At 31.6% G+C, this 18887-nt stretch overlaps 1 protein-coding gene across 4 annotated transcripts in view; it reads left to right on the forward strand.

Annotated features, from left to right (window-relative positions):
* The first annotated feature begins 722 nt into the window (after positions 1–722).
* Positions 723–18887, forward strand: part of LOC144845293 (uncharacterized) — a 90496-nt gene continuing 72331 nt past the window's right edge. For 3 of the 4 annotated variants that reach the window (XM_078702504.1, XM_078702506.1, XM_078702505.1), the window contains exon 1: positions 729–1252. In XM_078702504.1, the coding sequence (XP_078558630.1) occupies positions 856–1252 (397 nt within the window). In that variant the 5' untranslated portion in view covers positions 729–855. Of the gene's footprint in view, positions 1253–18887 lie in introns of all 4 variants that reach the window. The other variant, XM_078702508.1, reaches the window with a different exon arrangement.

Consider the following 18887-nt stretch of genomic DNA (forward strand, 5'->3'; position numbering starts at 1 on the left):
TATTTATTTTTTATAATTACGTGCGTCCATTACTATTTTCAATCCGACAATTGTCAGTCAATCCATGAATTACATTTCGTTGAACCATAGAGATATTATAGTTCACTATAATATCTCTATGGTTGAACTATTTGAAATACATGATACTGAATGCCAGTGTCATCGTTTTTTTATGGTTGAATAGTCATTCAAACTGCGACATATCAAGGTAACAGGAAGGGTGTGGGATTCAGTCAAGTCAATTTCATAAATATATCGTGTATTAATTATCACCATTACATTACATACTTACTGTATTATTCAAAATAGCTAGCTAAAGTTAATTTATTATAGAAATTAAATTATTATACACGTTTTGTTGTTACATCTATGATGAATACATTATATACATTATTGCCCGATAATTAGGATGAAATAATAATAAAATCATTTATGGTATTAGTAGCCATGTGATATTGGAGGAATTAGTTTTAATTTCTTTTAATAAAGCCCAGACGATCAGTGATGTTGTAAGTTTAGTATTTTGGGGTTATGTACCCAGAGCTCCGCCCATCAAAGCCTTCAATCAATCTAGGACCGGCCTACTTGTTGTGACATCATACATAGCACAACACAGTGTACGCTGTCGTGTGCTTAGAACGTTTTCTTCCGGGTGTAACGTTGTTTTGCGGTAATAGTTTAACTCAAAAGAACCGCCTGTCATTTGAGTCTAGCTAACACGTTGGATAAGACATCCAGGCTAGTCGTACATAAAGACAAGAGAACATATATATACATATATATACAGAACATATATATATATATATATTTATTTATTTATTTGCCGTCGGATAACATAAATTCGCTAACTTTAAAATGTGGAGGACGTTATTTACGTTGTGTTTTTTCGCGATTTGTGGTGCGTATGTTTGCCAGGCGTGTGTACCTGATGAGAATGATGAATTTAGCATAGAATCAAAGACATACTTGGCTCCAATTGTAGTTGATGCCAAAGTTGTATCCTGGAACAAGGGTATGCCTGCTGCTACTGTTAACAAGATCAGAGTACTAAAAGGAGAGATCAACAGTAAAGAATTTATGGTTGTAGGACTAGGAACTGATGAGCCTTGCATCATAGAACCTATCATAGAGACGATATATTATTTATTTTTCTTAAATATCTCGGATGATGGGAATTACGTGGTAGTAGCAAATCCAGTCGAGTCAACTTCAAATAATAAAAGGAAAGTACGGCATTTCTTGAAAGAAGAAGGTATGTAAATTTACATATTTACAGATTTAGACATAAAAAATAGCGCAATTATTAGCGAATTCTGATATAGTAAATAATAATGATTACACAATACGGTTATCGCTGATGCAGTTTTTATCAAAAAATTAGCAACTAATACATACTAAAACATAATACTCAATTTGAGCAGAATGCTGTCGATATATTATAAAAATAATATTGTATAATTATTTTCCATTTATTTGCATTATGAGCAGAAGAAAAGACAAGGATTTATATGTACAGTAACATATAGTTATTTGTTTAATGACCAGTCCGTGTATCATTCATGTCTGAATCATGGAGTAGAACCATTTTTGTTCTGATTAATGTATCTGAAACCTTACTGGTCATGTCGTTTGCTTTGAAATGTGTTTTAACCAACATTCATTAGTCTAACCTTCGATTGTCACCAACAATGCATTTTTCACAATCACGACAACAATGGCAGCAGCATCGAGAATCGAACATTAATGTAGAACAAAAATGAATATAGTAAAAAAACATGCATGTAATTATTGTTTAACACATACAAAATAGTAAAAAAAATATAGAATAGTAGGTGCAAGAGCCTTGCAGTGTACAGTATCCAACAACATTTAAATGGATTAATTTTGATTTTGAAAGAAACAAATTGAAATGTTTATGTCCGCATCAAATACCGGTACTAATGATGATACTTCCATTGGTAACCGCTTTTTAAAAATAATTCTGATTTGTACTTTATGACCGCAAAAAAAAAGAAAATCGCAAGTCTGTAGGTCTGAACATGAACTAAGTACAGTCAATCAGGTCTTTGTATGTAGATATAACAATAGATTATCAATACATAATATCAGCCACACACCTATTGTGTTAAAGGCTTATAGTTCTTGTGGTAAATTTATTAGTAGAATCATTTTTAAAATGACAAAATAATCCTTTCATACCCATATACAATTCAACTGAAGGATGTGGTGTAAAAGTAAACTTGATAAAAATCCCACCCAGCTTTTCATATTATATGCAGTAACAACTGGTATCTAAACTATTTTTGTTAACAAAGAGTATTTATGTATGTTTAAAAGATAGATTTGTGCACATTATATAGAAAAATACATTACTGGAACAAGCAAAGGTATGTTACAAGTACTTAAAGTTGTTAAACATTAAATAGCATACATTTATTTATGGAACAGATACTGTAGGTTGTGTTTGAAATTGCCTGAGATTAATTATCTGGGAATAAAAATTGTGGTCTTTCTGTGTAATCCAGAGATTGTTATCCATGATGAAAAAATAGATGTTTATTTTCTTTGTTTTAAAAAAATAATGTCATACTACTCTAGCTTGTACAGAAATATTGCAGGTAGATTTATATTGAACCATGCTTACCTTTAGTGAGCATGGTAAGCATGTGCCTGTTATAATGGAACCCACACAATTCTTTGTTCTGTGATATTTCCTATTATATAATCAAGCTTTTGATTTTAGTGTTCCACAGAAAACAGGTTGATTTGTCATTAGGCCAGACCCTTTAATTACAAACACACTAATCAAATGTGAAATCCTTTTTTGCTTACCTGGATTCTAGGCCTATGAAACCTGTGGAATGCAGGTTTTAATATCATTTATCAAGGCTGGCCAGGGTGTAGTGATACAATTACAGGCTCTAGGTGTTTTATCATTCCTATAATCTCCCTATCTGTTTGCCAAAGCTGTATTTTTAGTGTGGAATGTACTATTAAGAATTATATTAACTGTAGTTCAGTGGTTGATACAGAATTGAATCCAAAATAGTAGAAATGACCTTGGTATACTACCAGGGTGATCTACTGTGTGGTTATAGCCATTTTCAAATATTGAATGGACCATACCATTGAAATATAAAATTTAAAAAGAAATATTGTGTATATTATTTCTGACTTGCCTATGAAAACTTAAATATCTTCTTCAATTCAGTGCCAGTATTTAAATATTTACATGTTCTGTACTATTAAAAAAAATATAATGTAAAAAAAAAAATCAGTCTTGATGTCTGAGATGAAGCCCCAAATAGGACAGTAGACAACAACTATCGTGCCAGCCATATATTTCCTTATATAATCCTCCGAGATCATACCTTTATGTGTAATCTGTCTAAAATAACCACACAGTTGATGTGTGTGTCTGTGTCGGAGGGGTGACGTCTGTCCTTGGTGGTGGATATTTTTTTGGATTATACTGTGTTACAAATAATTCAATTTTGGTATAGTGTACTGTAGGTTGTGTGGAATGGCTTGGAGGTGTACAGTCCATGTGGTTTGCAGGTTTTCATTCATAGTCTCATTTCATTAAACAAAATGCTAGTCATTGAGTTATTTTTAAATGAATATATTAGTTGGCAACCTTTAAAATGATTTCAAATAAGATTCCTCTATATCATTTTTTACAATTTCAATGATATTATTCAATGGTCAATAATTCAACAATATTGTTTCTGTTAATGTGGTAATGTTTTGTTTTCTACATTAAAAAAAAAACACTTCTGAGGACAGCTGTGAACAAGTTTTGATTTTAAGGCTATGGTTTTCTGCACCCCTGCCTTAACTGATCGGCCACTCGACTCAACAAAAAAGAGTTGCCTTGTAAATCATATGGTGGCATGGTCACATAATATAGTCAGTACAGAAAGTTAACATAAATATATCTATAAAGGTTCTTTAAAGTAAATAATACTGATGATAAATACTGACCTATTGAGTTCAAAGTAGAAAGTAAACTTAAAACGGTACCCTTTCAGATAATTAATTAATCAATTGTTGTTCACATCAATTACTATCATAATTTATGTAATTAGTCTCCTTTTTGATGTTTTGATTGGTTAATTTGTGAAGGCTACTTTGTGTTTCTTTACAATTACTGTTTCGTGTTTTGTAATTGCCGTACGGTACTGCTTTGATGTTTCATTAATTTGTGAAGGTCTAGTTATATTTTTGACAATGACGATGCTTACTTTCGTATTGCTTTTAAATGCCAGACAGGTTTGTGTACGCAAGATAGACAGAATGTTTCCACCCAATCTTGAAATCAAACGACATAACATGGTTTTTCCTGTTGTTTTCACCATTTGTCGTAAACTATTGTCTGCCCATTTGATTTCGTTTTCTAATGTCAGAAATTAAGCTTGCTGAACGGTAGTGGTCACGAATATTGAAATTATTTATTCTTACGGGAATGTTTTATTTTAATTATCATTATTTCTCCTGAATTTCTAATGCTGTGAGGTACTGTCTTGAGGTTTGTGGCATTTAACACAAGGGAGTGTGTTAATCTTATTACTGTGTGTAATTACTACGCTCTGTCTGATTCTTCACTATAAACACTGTATTGATAGACTGTATACACACAGAGCTACTCCATTTACATAATTTATACTCAAATCATAACCAAGAGCAGTATAATATTCCATACCTACAATCATAAATTGAATTTATACTTTTTACTGTTTTATTTTCAAAACCTACATTTCTGACCATGAGAAACATACTATGTAATTATTTATATTGTTATACAGGTATATCAAGTTTAAAATGCAATAATGTTGTAAAAACAGTAAGTAAATCTTATAGAGCTGTTATTAGACAGTTTGAATACAGGTCCAGTATTCTGGAGTTGGGATAGGGAAATTCCATTATTCAGTGCAGGTTTTAATCCCACTAGATGGGTGAAACCTAGAGAACACAAACCCAAAGTGAAACTTGTTAAATACACCAGTGTTGCCATTGATTTTCAGCTAGTTTTTTAAAACACAATTAAAATTGTAAACATTTATGACATACTGTATTTTATTTAACAATATCAATTATTGACAATAAAAGCATAAATAATGTATACCTGTACCTTATAACATACATATACAAATAATTATTAAAACATATTTAAGAATTAGGTTGTTTTACCATGAACCAATCGATGTCGCAAACTGCCTACTCACTGTCTGATCTCTTCATCATTCTTACATTTCTTATTTTAGTATTCAGGTAAATCCTTCAGGATCTTACATGACAAATATCTGCCTTTCCTTCCAAACACGTTAAAATTAGCATGTATATATTAAATTTTCAAACGAATTGTATAAATTATTTATTGCTTATATTAATTTGTCAGGCAGAAAACATTAATTTATTCACACTTAGTTTCTCTTTTAATTACTACTTAATAATGTCTAACACTCTATATACTAGGTCTTGTAATAAGCATATTAGCATAATTTAGCAAAGATTTGTGGAATGAATCATCATATTCTAACTGACTCAATCTGTTGACAAATTTCACATTGTCACAGATTCTGCAAGAAACGCAATAACGGCCATAACCTCATGTTGATGGTTGCGCACTATGTGATTCATCAACGACTAAGAGCTATTAATAGATCAGGCTCGTAGTTGCTCGTACGGTACAACGCATTAGAACGGTTTGCCCTGGTTAATATTGATAAATCAATTGAATTATCATATCATTCCACAAGTCTTTTTAAATTTTATTGTACGATTACTAAAGAAAAATACAGATTTCAATTTCGTGTCAAACATAAAAGCAAAGAATGTATAGTATTCAACAAAATGAATGAATACATACAGTACACACAATTTTCTCAGTAGATTACCTTCTTTCATAAATCATTTTTCCTATTCATTGTATACTTCTTAGTAGTTGTGAGTGGGAATTAAAATGATACATAATTTCTCAAGAAGTTTACAAATTATAAAAGTGCAAGCAAAAGGTACTGCAAAACCCACATCCATAAAACTTCTGATAGTGTTATTTTAAGCTGTTTGATTTATCCCTAATGCTTTGCAATTAATTAATTAAGTTTCTCTGATTTAACTGATATTTATCGATGTACTGTAATGCTGAACAACTAGGATTTCTTCTAAAGAGTTTGGCGTTCGTTTCAATGTTTTTCATCTTCACGGAACATGCTTGAAGCAAATGATCCTGATAAGAACGTCCTTTCAGTTTTCTAATTCTTCAAAATGTTTAGGATTTTATGAGTATTTAATCATTAATGAATGCAGATGAAATATATACAATTTCAAAAAAATTTCACTCTGTGCATAAAAAGTTGTAAAATTTAGTCTGGACTGTTCACTTTTATTTATCACAACCAATATCTGAATTCATTGACCCTATCATCTTATTAAAAATTAAGGGTTATTTAATTTACTAATGATACTTCAATTAAATAAATACATTACCCGAGATAGGTCTAATTCAATCATTCTGGTTTGATTTTCTGAAGATACTTTAAATTTGACCCTAGTGAATGTGTTCCTAATACATTTGTACCAATACATTTCCCTCAATAAATCTGTCTGCTAACTTCATGCTTGTTATAGACCCTGTCTTCAACTTCATCAAGTTTTGCTTAATTTGATTTAAAAAAAATGTATAATCCTTCAATAAATGTGTTACCAATAAATACTGTTTGAATACCAAATTACATTTTTACCCAATAAAATTGGCACTAAAGTAATAAGTTTTTTGTCATGGCGAGTAGGTTCACCAATATTGATCTTTACACTACCAAATAGATTATGTTATAGGGCCTAGTTCGTCTAACTTTTTGAACATAGTCGTACAATGTATTATGTGATGAAGGGTTGAACCCAAACATTTTCTTAAAGGCTTGCGTCTTAACCACAGTGCCATTTTAGTTCATGACCTGTAGAGTAATGACCTCTTTAATTATGATAAGCTTGATTAGCAATGGTCAGTATTGATGAACTAAGGACAATTACTACCTTAAGCGATAGAGCTATCGGCCCTTTATTTACCGTACATATGGTATCGATTTAATATTTTTATGATCTTGCTTATTCTTGATTACATTTTCATAATTAATATTCCAAAAAGTAACTATACAGAAGTGCAATTGCCTTAAGATATATAAGATATAATAAATAATAATGATAATCATTGATAAGTCTTATCAGTCAACTTCCTCTTCCATCACCAGGCCTGTTTCTGCTGTGACCTGATAATAAACCAATTAATTAACCTGTGAATAAATTAGAGTGTAGAAACAAGCTGCAGAAACTGGACAAACTTGAAATAAATGGTGTATTCAAAATATCGGTTAAAAGCACAAATAGATTGTTGGAATGCCATTTAACTGTTAATGTGCCAGTTTTATATACAACGCATCATAGATATTATTGACAGCAGAGGTAAAAGTTTTTCTTTTGTATAGCCCTATTTTCACTATCACACACTAATGTATGAAGTTATTTAAGGAGCAACAATGCAGTTATATCTGTCTGTCTATTTATATAAAAATATAGTATGACTATAAATAAACTGGTTATTTGAAGTTTATTTTGGCCTTTTTTCAATTGAAAACAGGTTATTAAAACCTTATCTCTGGTTTTCAACAGATTACTGATTTAATCTTATTTAAGCTGCTTGAAAGCATAATCCCTATCATATATAAGATTAAAATCTAGCAAAATAGTATAGTAGTCTGAAAATATGGTTGGTTGATTATATTTTACTATAGTTGGTTCCGGTATTAATATTGTTTCTGGTATTGGTTTATTGTATACTGGTATAATATTCCTTCTAGCCAACAATTTAAAGAAACCATGTGTTTATACTATGCATTAAATCACAACCAATGTAATGTACGTTTTCAATTTAACAACATTATGGCAATGATTTAAAACGTTTCCCCTGCAAGATGCTACTGTATGTACACATAACATTGAGCCTAATTCAATTTCACAGCGACTGATCAGCTGATTTGAGCGGTTGTACTTTAAAGTTTTCAATGCCAATTACAACAACCATGATAATCAATTTAATTAGTCACATTGATGAGTAAATATAATTAGTTGATTGTTATAGTGTATTGGAACAGTTTACCTGTGAGTAGATAAACAAACAATCATGGAGAAATCTCCATGGTAAAATATTAACATTGAATTTCTCCTATTAGTATTAATAAACATTATTATCTTATACGTATATATCACATGGCACATGGAGAAATAATTTCCATGCATGGCATGACCTTTCTAAAATAAAATTATATATCAGGTTTGTGGCCTGATAATGTACTAACTAAGCTATAGTAATTTGGTTTACTTTTAACCAGGGAATTGTGAACTTTTCCCTGCTTTTAACGCTTAAGCATCGCTTCAAGTGTGTCAATAATAATAATAATAACACTTTTTTACAAATTTGAGTAGAATTTGTTTATTTTTTTTAATTTACTGAAACATTTTCAGGTTCAAGGCTATATAGGTTACATTATGCTTGTTGTTAGAATAGAATTCTGGTTGTTGTTAAAACCAATTATTTCTTGATAAATGTTTGAATCGTTGGCGTCAATCTCATCATGAGGTTAAGTTTTTGCTACTTCTATTTATCCATCGGCAAGGATGATAATTTACCGCCATGATAAAAATAATAATTTGCTTTGTCCGATTTCACAAGGATAGTTTACCTGTGTTTTTTTAGGCCTCAAACCTGTTTATCTGTTTTTTTTTGTTACAAGTAACTATTTTATATTAGTGTGATTTTTATCTAATAGGCTCTTAGCAATGTCATTGATTCAAATTGTGTTGATTTATTAAAACAGATCAAGATGGCTTTAAATTATAAATTCAAATAAAACTGTTAAGTATCAAATGATTATCATTATTACTCCTATCTCTATGATATCATTCCTCGCTTTCTGAAAATGTTTGGATTTAGTACTTTATGATAGTGTCATTTTTGTGGATTTCCTTCTTTTTGTAAGATTTAAAATGTAACCACAGAAGCTTGGAAAACTTCTAAATGTGCTTTGTCACTGACATTGACAACTTGCACACAATCTTTGAATCGGAAGTAGCTATTGTATGGAATTCTTTAGAAACTAAATACTGCTTGAAAATGTGAACCTTAAGACCAATCTTTAACGTGCTGGGTGGGGTAGAACTAGTTATAACGTGCCCAAATGTATGTAAAAATATGTGTTGAACCGGATGAAACTACTGTACTTGAGAAACTGATAGACTGTCAATGGCCATACCTTAACAACTGGCATACCTTAAAGTAATTGTTCTGTAATCAAACAATATATGCCCTAGATTTATTTACCTAATATAAGGACATTCTCCCCTACCCTGTAGACCTATTTATTAATATCCAATCACCTGTAAAAGATTGTAAGGCGATTTCCTCTTTTATAAAATATTATGGAAGATTTTCTAATCCAGAGTATATATTGTCATTCCAGAAACCATTCTTATTGTCTGAATGTATTTAGTAAATGCCAATAGGCTTATATTTAGTAGTAGTGTTGGAGATATGTTCCATGTTCTTTTCTTTTATCACAGTTACATTTACAATTCACTTGCTATCCACTACAACAAACATTTTTAAGATTGCATTCATGGTATGAGTACGCCATGTTAAATATTTCATCATATGTAGGCCTAATTATATTAACTCATTTAAAGATTCATTCATGTAATTATTATACTTTTTTTGTGATAATCATACATGCTGTTCAAGTCCCTGGTTAATTCTTATGTGGGGAAAACATGTGTAATACACTGATAATCCACCACAATGTAATATACACACCGGAAGATTAGTTCTTCCCTTGATACTTTACGGAATTTGGACACAATCCTTGTGAAGTACCCTGACTCATTCGTCTAGCTTCTTACGCTGTAAAGTCTAGCCCACCTATCTATCCTGTAGCGTGGACATGCTGGTTAGCAAAGATTATCGTTTTCAACATCTTGATATGTTAAGACCGTAGGCTATGAAAACACAATTTTAGGCTCAAAGGTAACATTTTTTTCTTTTAAAATGAGAGTTCTTGAATTATTAATTTTAGTAGTCTTGATAAAGAATTTCCGTGGTAAATAGAAAATGTTTATGAGCATGCTCAAAACGATTTTCTGATTATTCGGAGTAGTTTGCATGTACTGTATTTCCATAATATTACCATTTTGGTAAATCTGTCACTATAAGTATGTGGTACCTGAAGTTTATTTAGTTGTAATTAACATGCTTTGAAAATACTATTTTTTTTAGGAATGCACTGATGATATCTGTCTGGTGCTTCATATATTGTGAAAGCCATATTCTTTATTTGATTACAATATACAGTAGGCCTATGCTTTGTAATTTTGTAGGGTAGATCATCATCAACAGATCTAACGAGATATACCTTTTAACCTCATTCAATGTATTTAAAACTATTTTTTGTTAGTGTATTGCATATATAGCAATGATTTATGATGTGTCGCACTTAGGTATTGTATAAGGTAGCATATAGAATAATCTATAGCATGGTATGGGCATTGATCATGTTGATAACTTCCTGTTCAACTTATTTGTTTGTTTTGCACAGATCGTTCACATTCAACCATAGAATTCCATTTGAAGTATTGCTGAATGCAATTGTCTACATGTTTATTTTTACAAATCATTTTATTAGACTTATTGAATTCTAACTGTTGTACTTTTAGTGGATAAAGCTGCCAATGTGTAGGGTGGTATTGACCACGAAACAAGGTGCATAGCTGCAGAGTTGGATATTTTAAAAAAATATATACAGTATTAGGTTCATTGTCTTTATTGAGGTCTTAATCATGGATAAGTTCATATTTTAGGAAGAAATTTGAAAGTTAATGTTTAGTTTCAGCTTAATCTTGACATCTCATAGTTTATTTTTAGAGTCCTTCACCTCTCCCCCTCCCTTCCTTCCACTAATTCCTACACTAATGATGGCATAAAAAAACTAAATAGTGTCCCAACAACGTTTTTGACCATGATGTTTTTTGGAATAATGTGTGACAAAAGGACCACTTAAATTTGAGAGCCCTTTTGTCGAAAGAGTTCAATACCTGAAAATTGTCAATAAATAGGATAGGCTACCGAGTAAATATAAAAAGTATTCAATTATACAATTTCTTTACTTCAAAGTGATATTAAAGATGTATTGTCCCTTGAAACACAAAAAAATGAAGGTCAAAATATTCTAAATTTAAATTGGCCATATCAAAGTAATATTAAAGTTATTCACTTTAAGTCGAAAATTCGAGCCAAAAACAACAAGTATACGTAATTAACAGGTAAATTAGTTTGATTACATTTCGTCTGGAAAATCGTCGCGAGCGAAAGTAAACAAAGATTTCAAACCACGAGTACGCATTATGCTTATGCTAATTAGGATTGTTTACAACTCGTCACGGTTGAGAAGGTATTTTCACACAGATCGTGAGGAAGTTTTATGATTATGCATACAGAGTAGCCAAACAAGCGCGTTTCATTATGGGATATGTTTTGATCGAAAACTTTGACTGGAAGTCAAAGTTATTTTTTTAACAAAAAAACGTCTGTATTTCAGTTAAATGATTTTTTTTTCGACAAATTTTTGGTGATAGTTAATAACTATTATGATACTTTAGAATGACCCACCTTTTTTCGAAATCTTTTATTTTTTATTTTTTTGGAATTAGTCAAAGGGACAATACATCTTTAAGAAATTAATCAATTCATTATTCTATAGTATTGTTAAAAATTAATAAATAGGGTGACCTATTTTACCTATACCCTATACTCATTTTATTTTCTGTGGGAAAATATTTTTCCCACGTCAGATTTTTTAATCATTGTACTTTGTGAATTGTATAGCTATAGTTATAGTACTTGAAATTGATGGTACTTAAACAATGTTTTAGTTTTAACAGTTTATATAAGAGGTGCTGAGGTACCATATTCACCAATCACACTTAAATGAGATATTTCATTATATTCACTTGTGTGTGGTAGACACACGCAAATCTAGATCGTATCTAATCCCAATCTACTTTATTGGTTTTTAATAATTATGATACCACAGTTAAAATTTCATCATTATCTTTTATTTGAGTTGGCTTTCTTCGCTACACCATCTCTTTACTTCTTCCTTTCTTGCTCGTCATGTTCCTCCAAATCAACTTTTCTGCTTTCCTTCTTTACCACATTTTTCCATGTTACCTTTGGCTGTCCTCTTTCTCTTTTACCTCCAACTTCCAAACTGCCAAGCTCTCTTTACTGGTTCATCTTCATCTTTTCTCCCATTCATCTCTTCTCCCATTCATCTCAAGCTACTCCTTATAAAGACTTCCACGATTGTTTCACTCAGACCTAGATGTTCCATGAGCTCCCTTGTGTTCCTCCTTTCTGCCAGCTTAACAGCACTCATCTTCCCTTTTACACCACGTGGGTTTACTTTGGCCTCTTCTACCACATGAATCATCTAGCACTTTCATCTTTGCCATGTTAAATTGCAGGCCTTTATTTTCCAAGGCCCCTTTCCACTCTATCGAAGGCCTTCTCCAGATCTCCAAAACAAAACTGAAACAAACACATGTCTCTGCACCCTCCTTAAAAGTTGAAATAGCCTGGTAATTTTTTGCACATAAGTTGTGCTTTAAGTAATAGGTCTACTGCATTGATAGAGGACTTCTTGCCATAATCACAGTCATGTTTAAAGCCTACTTGTGAAGATAAAAAACATGTAGGACAAATTTGTTCAAATAAGCTGAAAGGGAATTACAGCTGAGCTAGAATAACTCTTGTTTACTACAGTAGTAAAACATAAACTTGGAAATTATTTTTCCTACATGACAGATTCAAGATGGATTGAAATTCATATCATCCTGTTTATAGTTACAATACATAAAGTAAACAAAATGTTTTATTGCATGTTTTTAATGTGAGCTGAGCTAAGCAATTCGGTCAGTTTTTGTAGTTTCAATATTGTAATCTAACACTATATTTCATCAAACAATCGAATCGATTTTTATAGATCTCTGATCAAATTCAACAAGATTTTAAAATTGACATGAACAGGCGCTACTTCATATGTACGACTTTACAAGTATAATTTGGCATTATGTCTGTTGAGAGCATACGCTAATGCAAAATAATATGGCTGCTTCTGGTTGGTGTACTGAATCTAGGGATTATTGTTGAAGAACGGGATTAACGTGAGCATAAGCACAATATACTGACATAATGTATGCTTGCATTTAATAGCTTAATGAAAATACAGTATAGTAAAATAACTTGAAGGAACATAATAAGAATATTGATTTTGTATGATCTAAACATCCAGTACTGTACATACTGTACAATAATATGCAATTCTATTTCAATTTGTATGATGCGCAAATATTATTTTTTTTAGTTCTACAGTATTCATTATTACACAGAATGCATCTATATTTAGTTTTGCTTCAAAAAAACCTGTGTATGTACAGTACAGTAAAAGTAAGAGTGGAAAAGTATACTGGAAGTTGATTGATGAAATACTGTACGATCTATTATTATTATTATATAAGTTATTGTTATAAGTTTTAACACTTATTTTAGGTTTGCAATACATGTTCTGTAGCTAAATACTATAGTAGGTAATTTGTTCACACATTATGTGTAGTGTCATTCGTGCCAATAACAGACCTGAAGTTACCTCCATCATCAGAACATCGGCACAACAGCAAACTGTAGGTTTGATCATCAACCTTCAATTATCCATGAACTTACAGATGGACTCACTATCTATTTAGATCTAAACCTCAATTAATGTTTCTAATCAGATAGGTCAGGAAGTTGTAAACATCACTTAGGTGATTTTTTTCTCATAGTGACCTAAAATTAGTGAAAAAGGTGATTTCGGGGTCAATGGCAAAATAAATCGTGATGACAACAAATGCTAATGGAGTACATAGATGGCCAATGACAGTTACGACTGTATTTGTAATTTGGTTAAAATTGAGTTTCCTGTCATTATTTCACGCTTATTAGGTTTACACTGAGTGCTGTAGGGAAATATTTGGATTTAAGCCATCATAGTAACAGTCTAGAGTAAAAAAATTAATACAGTTACAGTTAATATAAATATAAAAATATTATATTAGAATTTCTTTGACCAATCTTTACATTTCATTTGAACTAGAACATGAACAACCACTGAACCATTCTGTAGCTACACTGTCTATCAGTGTCTCCTGGATGTCTAGTGTCTGTCTCTGCCCCCTGTCTGTCTCTGAATTTCCTGTGTGCCTTTCTTAAATTCCAGTTATCAGTATAGCACTGCAAAAAAAAACTGTAGACCCCCTGTTTACCTTATGAATAATAATAATAATATGCTTTTTTAATTTTAAGTAGAAAAAAATATCTATATATATTATATAATATACCAAGCTACCTTCTTTGTTTTCTACTCTCATTCAGACTCCACCCTGCCTCCTTTTGTTGTATTTCTTTTATTCCTGTCCACCCAGGCAGCACTTGCCAGCTCTTATACTATGACGTTATCCAAATTCCTTCACTTGCACTGATGAAGGGCTAGTGTTGCCCGAAAGCTCTGCAAACTTTTCTGGCTGTTTTACTTATCGTTTTGATTTAGCTTTTCGCTCTTTTTTTTCTGTATCTCCATTGAGATCCAGCCACTGATACCCACAGCATTGTCATTTTTTCAGTAATTTGCCTTTGGATTTATATAATATAATTATATAAATAATATTTAAAGCTGTGTTCACATGCATACTTTGAATAGAACAGGTTTAAGGACCTTTCACATCTCTTTCAGTTCCAGTGTCAACATATCAAATTATTTTATTTTTGTGACACGTAATGCAGCAATCTTTTTATTTGATACGTATGGCTTGTGAAGACGAAAATTCTGACACAAACATGAACTGGAGCCGTAGCCGGAATCTCTTATACCACAGTGTTGAACTGCAATGTTGATGGTATTTAGAGAAAAGAGCATATAAAACATACTTAAAATTTATCAAATTGCATTAATAGTCATTCAAAATTCATTTTCATATGGTATACCACAATGGTCAACAGCTACTGTACAGTATTTAGTATACCACAATGGTCAACAGCCCAACCCCTAATCTACACATTCTTTATCTCATATGTTGATAAATAGATCAAATCATTTTAACACCTATCAAACATCAGCACTGGGCTTAACAGTATGTTTTGACACTTTTATTTGAAAACAAGCAGCATATTTTGATACTAATGTCTTTATTTATGTCAACAAAATTGCTGATGAACCTGGTTACCATTATCATAAACCACACAATTTAACCCCAAAGGTGTCTACTAAAGTCTGTCCTACTTAAAGATAAATCAAAGTATAGTAATTAAGTGAAGAACACCAGGTAGTCTTCACCGCTCCTCAGGATGCTATCAATAAGGCCATCGATGATGAGTGGTATTTGTCAACACTCACCTGAAGTTAGGTGCTATTTGCTATAAACCACAGAGGTATTATATTAAAACTATAGAGAGTCAACTATGCCACAGAAAAGTGATGGGAACAGAGCAGGACAAAATTGCCATATAAAGTAATTTTTATAAAATCAATTCTTAATGACAATGAAATGAATCATTTTTTCGTGAAATGATAGTTTAGAATATGCTCTTGTGGATATGCCCAAAATGACTGAGTAGTGTGTGTGGCTACCAACTGATAATGATCAGTTGATTTCACACTGGCAGTTGGACACTGACGTTATTTTAGGTATAATAAAGAGCTATATTTAATATCTACCCATGAAGTATAAATACAACAAAAACTAAAAGAGCACTCCGACATAAAAATTTAATTACATGTTCGCAGCTACAGTATGAAACCACCCCTTAAAATCTTAGGGCAATACATTTTTTAGTAATCCTGCTAACCACCAAATATAGAAAGAAACAAACACACACACGCGTTCGACAACATCCCCTCGCTATTCTGGCAGAGGTAACAATTCATTAGATCGTACTGTATGTATTAACGACAGTCAAAAATGAAAACGAGACCCGGCTTTCTACAATATGATATCCAACGTACTATTCCTTTGCAAAAAAAAATGTATGTCATTTATCTTTCAATATATTATCCTTTTCTTTTACCGAGAAATCTATCTCTACCTTTCTTGCTTTTCATGAGTCGGACGTGACTAATTTGACGGAGAATAGCTTCCGAGAAACCTACTGAATGTTCTCAATTATGTGGCTTCTTTATTCAGTTCTTGTCTACATCATATCATGAAAATTGTATTCACATATTTATATTTCCCTCTTCTTTTGACATGAATCATCTTTGTATGGCAAAAACCATTATAAACATTATTATCTGGAAAGTTGATCTTCCCCCTAAAGATCTTGGCGATGATTGAAAATATACTCCCTTGGCTCGCAGCACACAAGTACCAGTTGTCAGCGACCCTTGACCTGTGGTGAGTTATTTCCCTTGTTGCCGACCATTCTCCATCATTGAACGCAACAGTAACATTGTGAGTGTTGAACTTTCTATTAAGGTGTATTGACTGATGACTAAAAAATGAAGGGCAATGCCACTACAAAAGTCAAATTAACCAACTTATCACTGATTATTCTTCATATCTTTACCAAACGTCTGAACATTTTTATTGTATGAACACATGTTATGAAAGATTAAAAACTATAGTGGCATTTTTTTAGGTTGGTGGTTAAACACACTTGCTTATCAATCACATGCTCTTATGTTCGAATCTTACTGCTTGATGTGTGCCATGTCTTATTCAGTATCTAAACAATTTGTGATTCTACATATTTTATTTATAAAAAATAACATAAATTAAATGATAATTAAATAATATATTTTAATTCATCAATATATAATTAATCACAATTAATATAGGCCTACTAACATTATTCTGACATCTAATTTTGTGACATATATTGCTTATTTGTATTTGAAAAGCAATGACAATGTAGTATTTGCAATCAATATGTTTTTCTCTTGGATCTTGTGTCCACTGTATTAGATCTTGTTGATATGAGATAGAGGCTGACAGTTTCCTGGAAGTACAGTTGAAGTATGCACAAACATGCCCTAAATGTATATGACTTTCATTAAGATGCTTTATGTCTGTCTTACTACATATCAACAGGGGTGTCTAAACCAGTTTTGACAGTAGCAACGTAAAATAACAAGTTTTTAATGAGGACAAATTTAGCACGCTAGGTGTTGATTACGTTACCTAATTGCCTCACTCTTTAGCCATTGTTTGGGACTGTGAGTAGACATTAAAGAAATTTGTAGCCAGGATGTTGAGTGGCTACCGCATCTAAATTAAATATATCACATGTGGAGAAACGGCAAAAGAATTAAGGGATAGGTTGAAGCACATACTGTGTTCACTTCTAAATCATAATGGCATACTTAATAATAAAAATATGGCCGGTTGATTTCAAAGGAGTGTATGATGAATGGATGTAGGAATATGATTAAATAGCCTGCACTTTCGATGAACGTATGCATGCTGTACCAATGAGACTAACAGGTTGTAATTGAACACGGCATACTGTTCGGGGCATGTGCTGATGTTTTTCTTGTAAGCTATCGTATAGATAAGAATTACATTTGATCAGTTAACAAATTGACAAATGTGGGATGATGTGATCTCGTCTGTAAACCAGAGGCGCCTGAAACAACAGAGTTAAATTGGTGATGTTAGAATAATTGTAACTATGTATCAGCAATACTCTGAAAACTTTAATGCATCTTCTGACTGCCATAGCACCAACACCATAGGTTCATGTTAACATTCAGTTTATGCAGATAGGTTTTCTGACTGACTCTTTCCCAATTTGAATTGGTAAATGGGTTAGTCAGAAAACCCTGCTATCATATCTGAAATATCTCTCTTAATTTTTGAATGCCTCAACATTTTTAAAATTCTTCTGTAACAAAATAAATCTATAGTAATTCATCAATTCATGTATAGTGAGACTAGAAATTATATTGTTATGAATGACAAGTAGTCTAATTTTATCATCATCTATTCTATGCATTAAATTGTAAAAAAAATGGTTGTAGAATACCATAACAGTATAATATAATACTAAAACTGTTTGGCTTCCATTTTATGTGGTCATGTGGTATCCTGGATTTATTGTACTATATCTGGGTTAAATTATTATTATTATTTATTAAATTATGAATTATAAGAATATTAGTGGTTATTTTTCTTTTAATGTTTTATAACAAACGTACTTTAATTCGTAATTAGTGGTTAAATACAATTTAACCCATTAACAAATCAGTTACTTATTTTAGAATGTTCTGTGTAAAAAAAGCCCCTAAAAAACTATAATATTATGAATTTGAAAAATAAACGGATGAAAGTATTTACTATTTTTTAGACTATGTAAGAAAAAAATTTCTCAGTATTGAAGCATATAATAAAAGAAAACAAAAACAACATGAATCGATGAAAATCATTGGAAGATAAAAAATGTTGAGAAAAGCTGATTGGAATGTTGAATTTTTAATCTAGCCATTACCAATGCTAAAATACATCAATTAAGACGTGGATATCAAATCAGAAAATGAACAATCTCTGCCATGACAACACAATGGCCGTGTAAAGAATGAATAATTTTACGTCAATGCTACGTGATAACAGCTTGCAAAGTCTATGCTTGGGTGGTATATTGGTAGACACTCAGTCCTCTAGGCCGATCATAACCCCATCATGCATGCCTTTAAACTGATCTACAGTAGGCCTATATTATGTTTACTCATTCGACTGAAAATCACTACCCTAAT

Source organism: Antedon bifida, chromosome 6 (assembly GCF_963402885.1).
Source record: "Antedon bifida chromosome 6, ecAntBifi1.1, whole genome shotgun sequence".
NCBI classification, from domain to species: Eukaryota; Metazoa; Echinodermata; class Crinoidea; order Comatulida; family Antedonidae; genus Antedon; species Antedon bifida.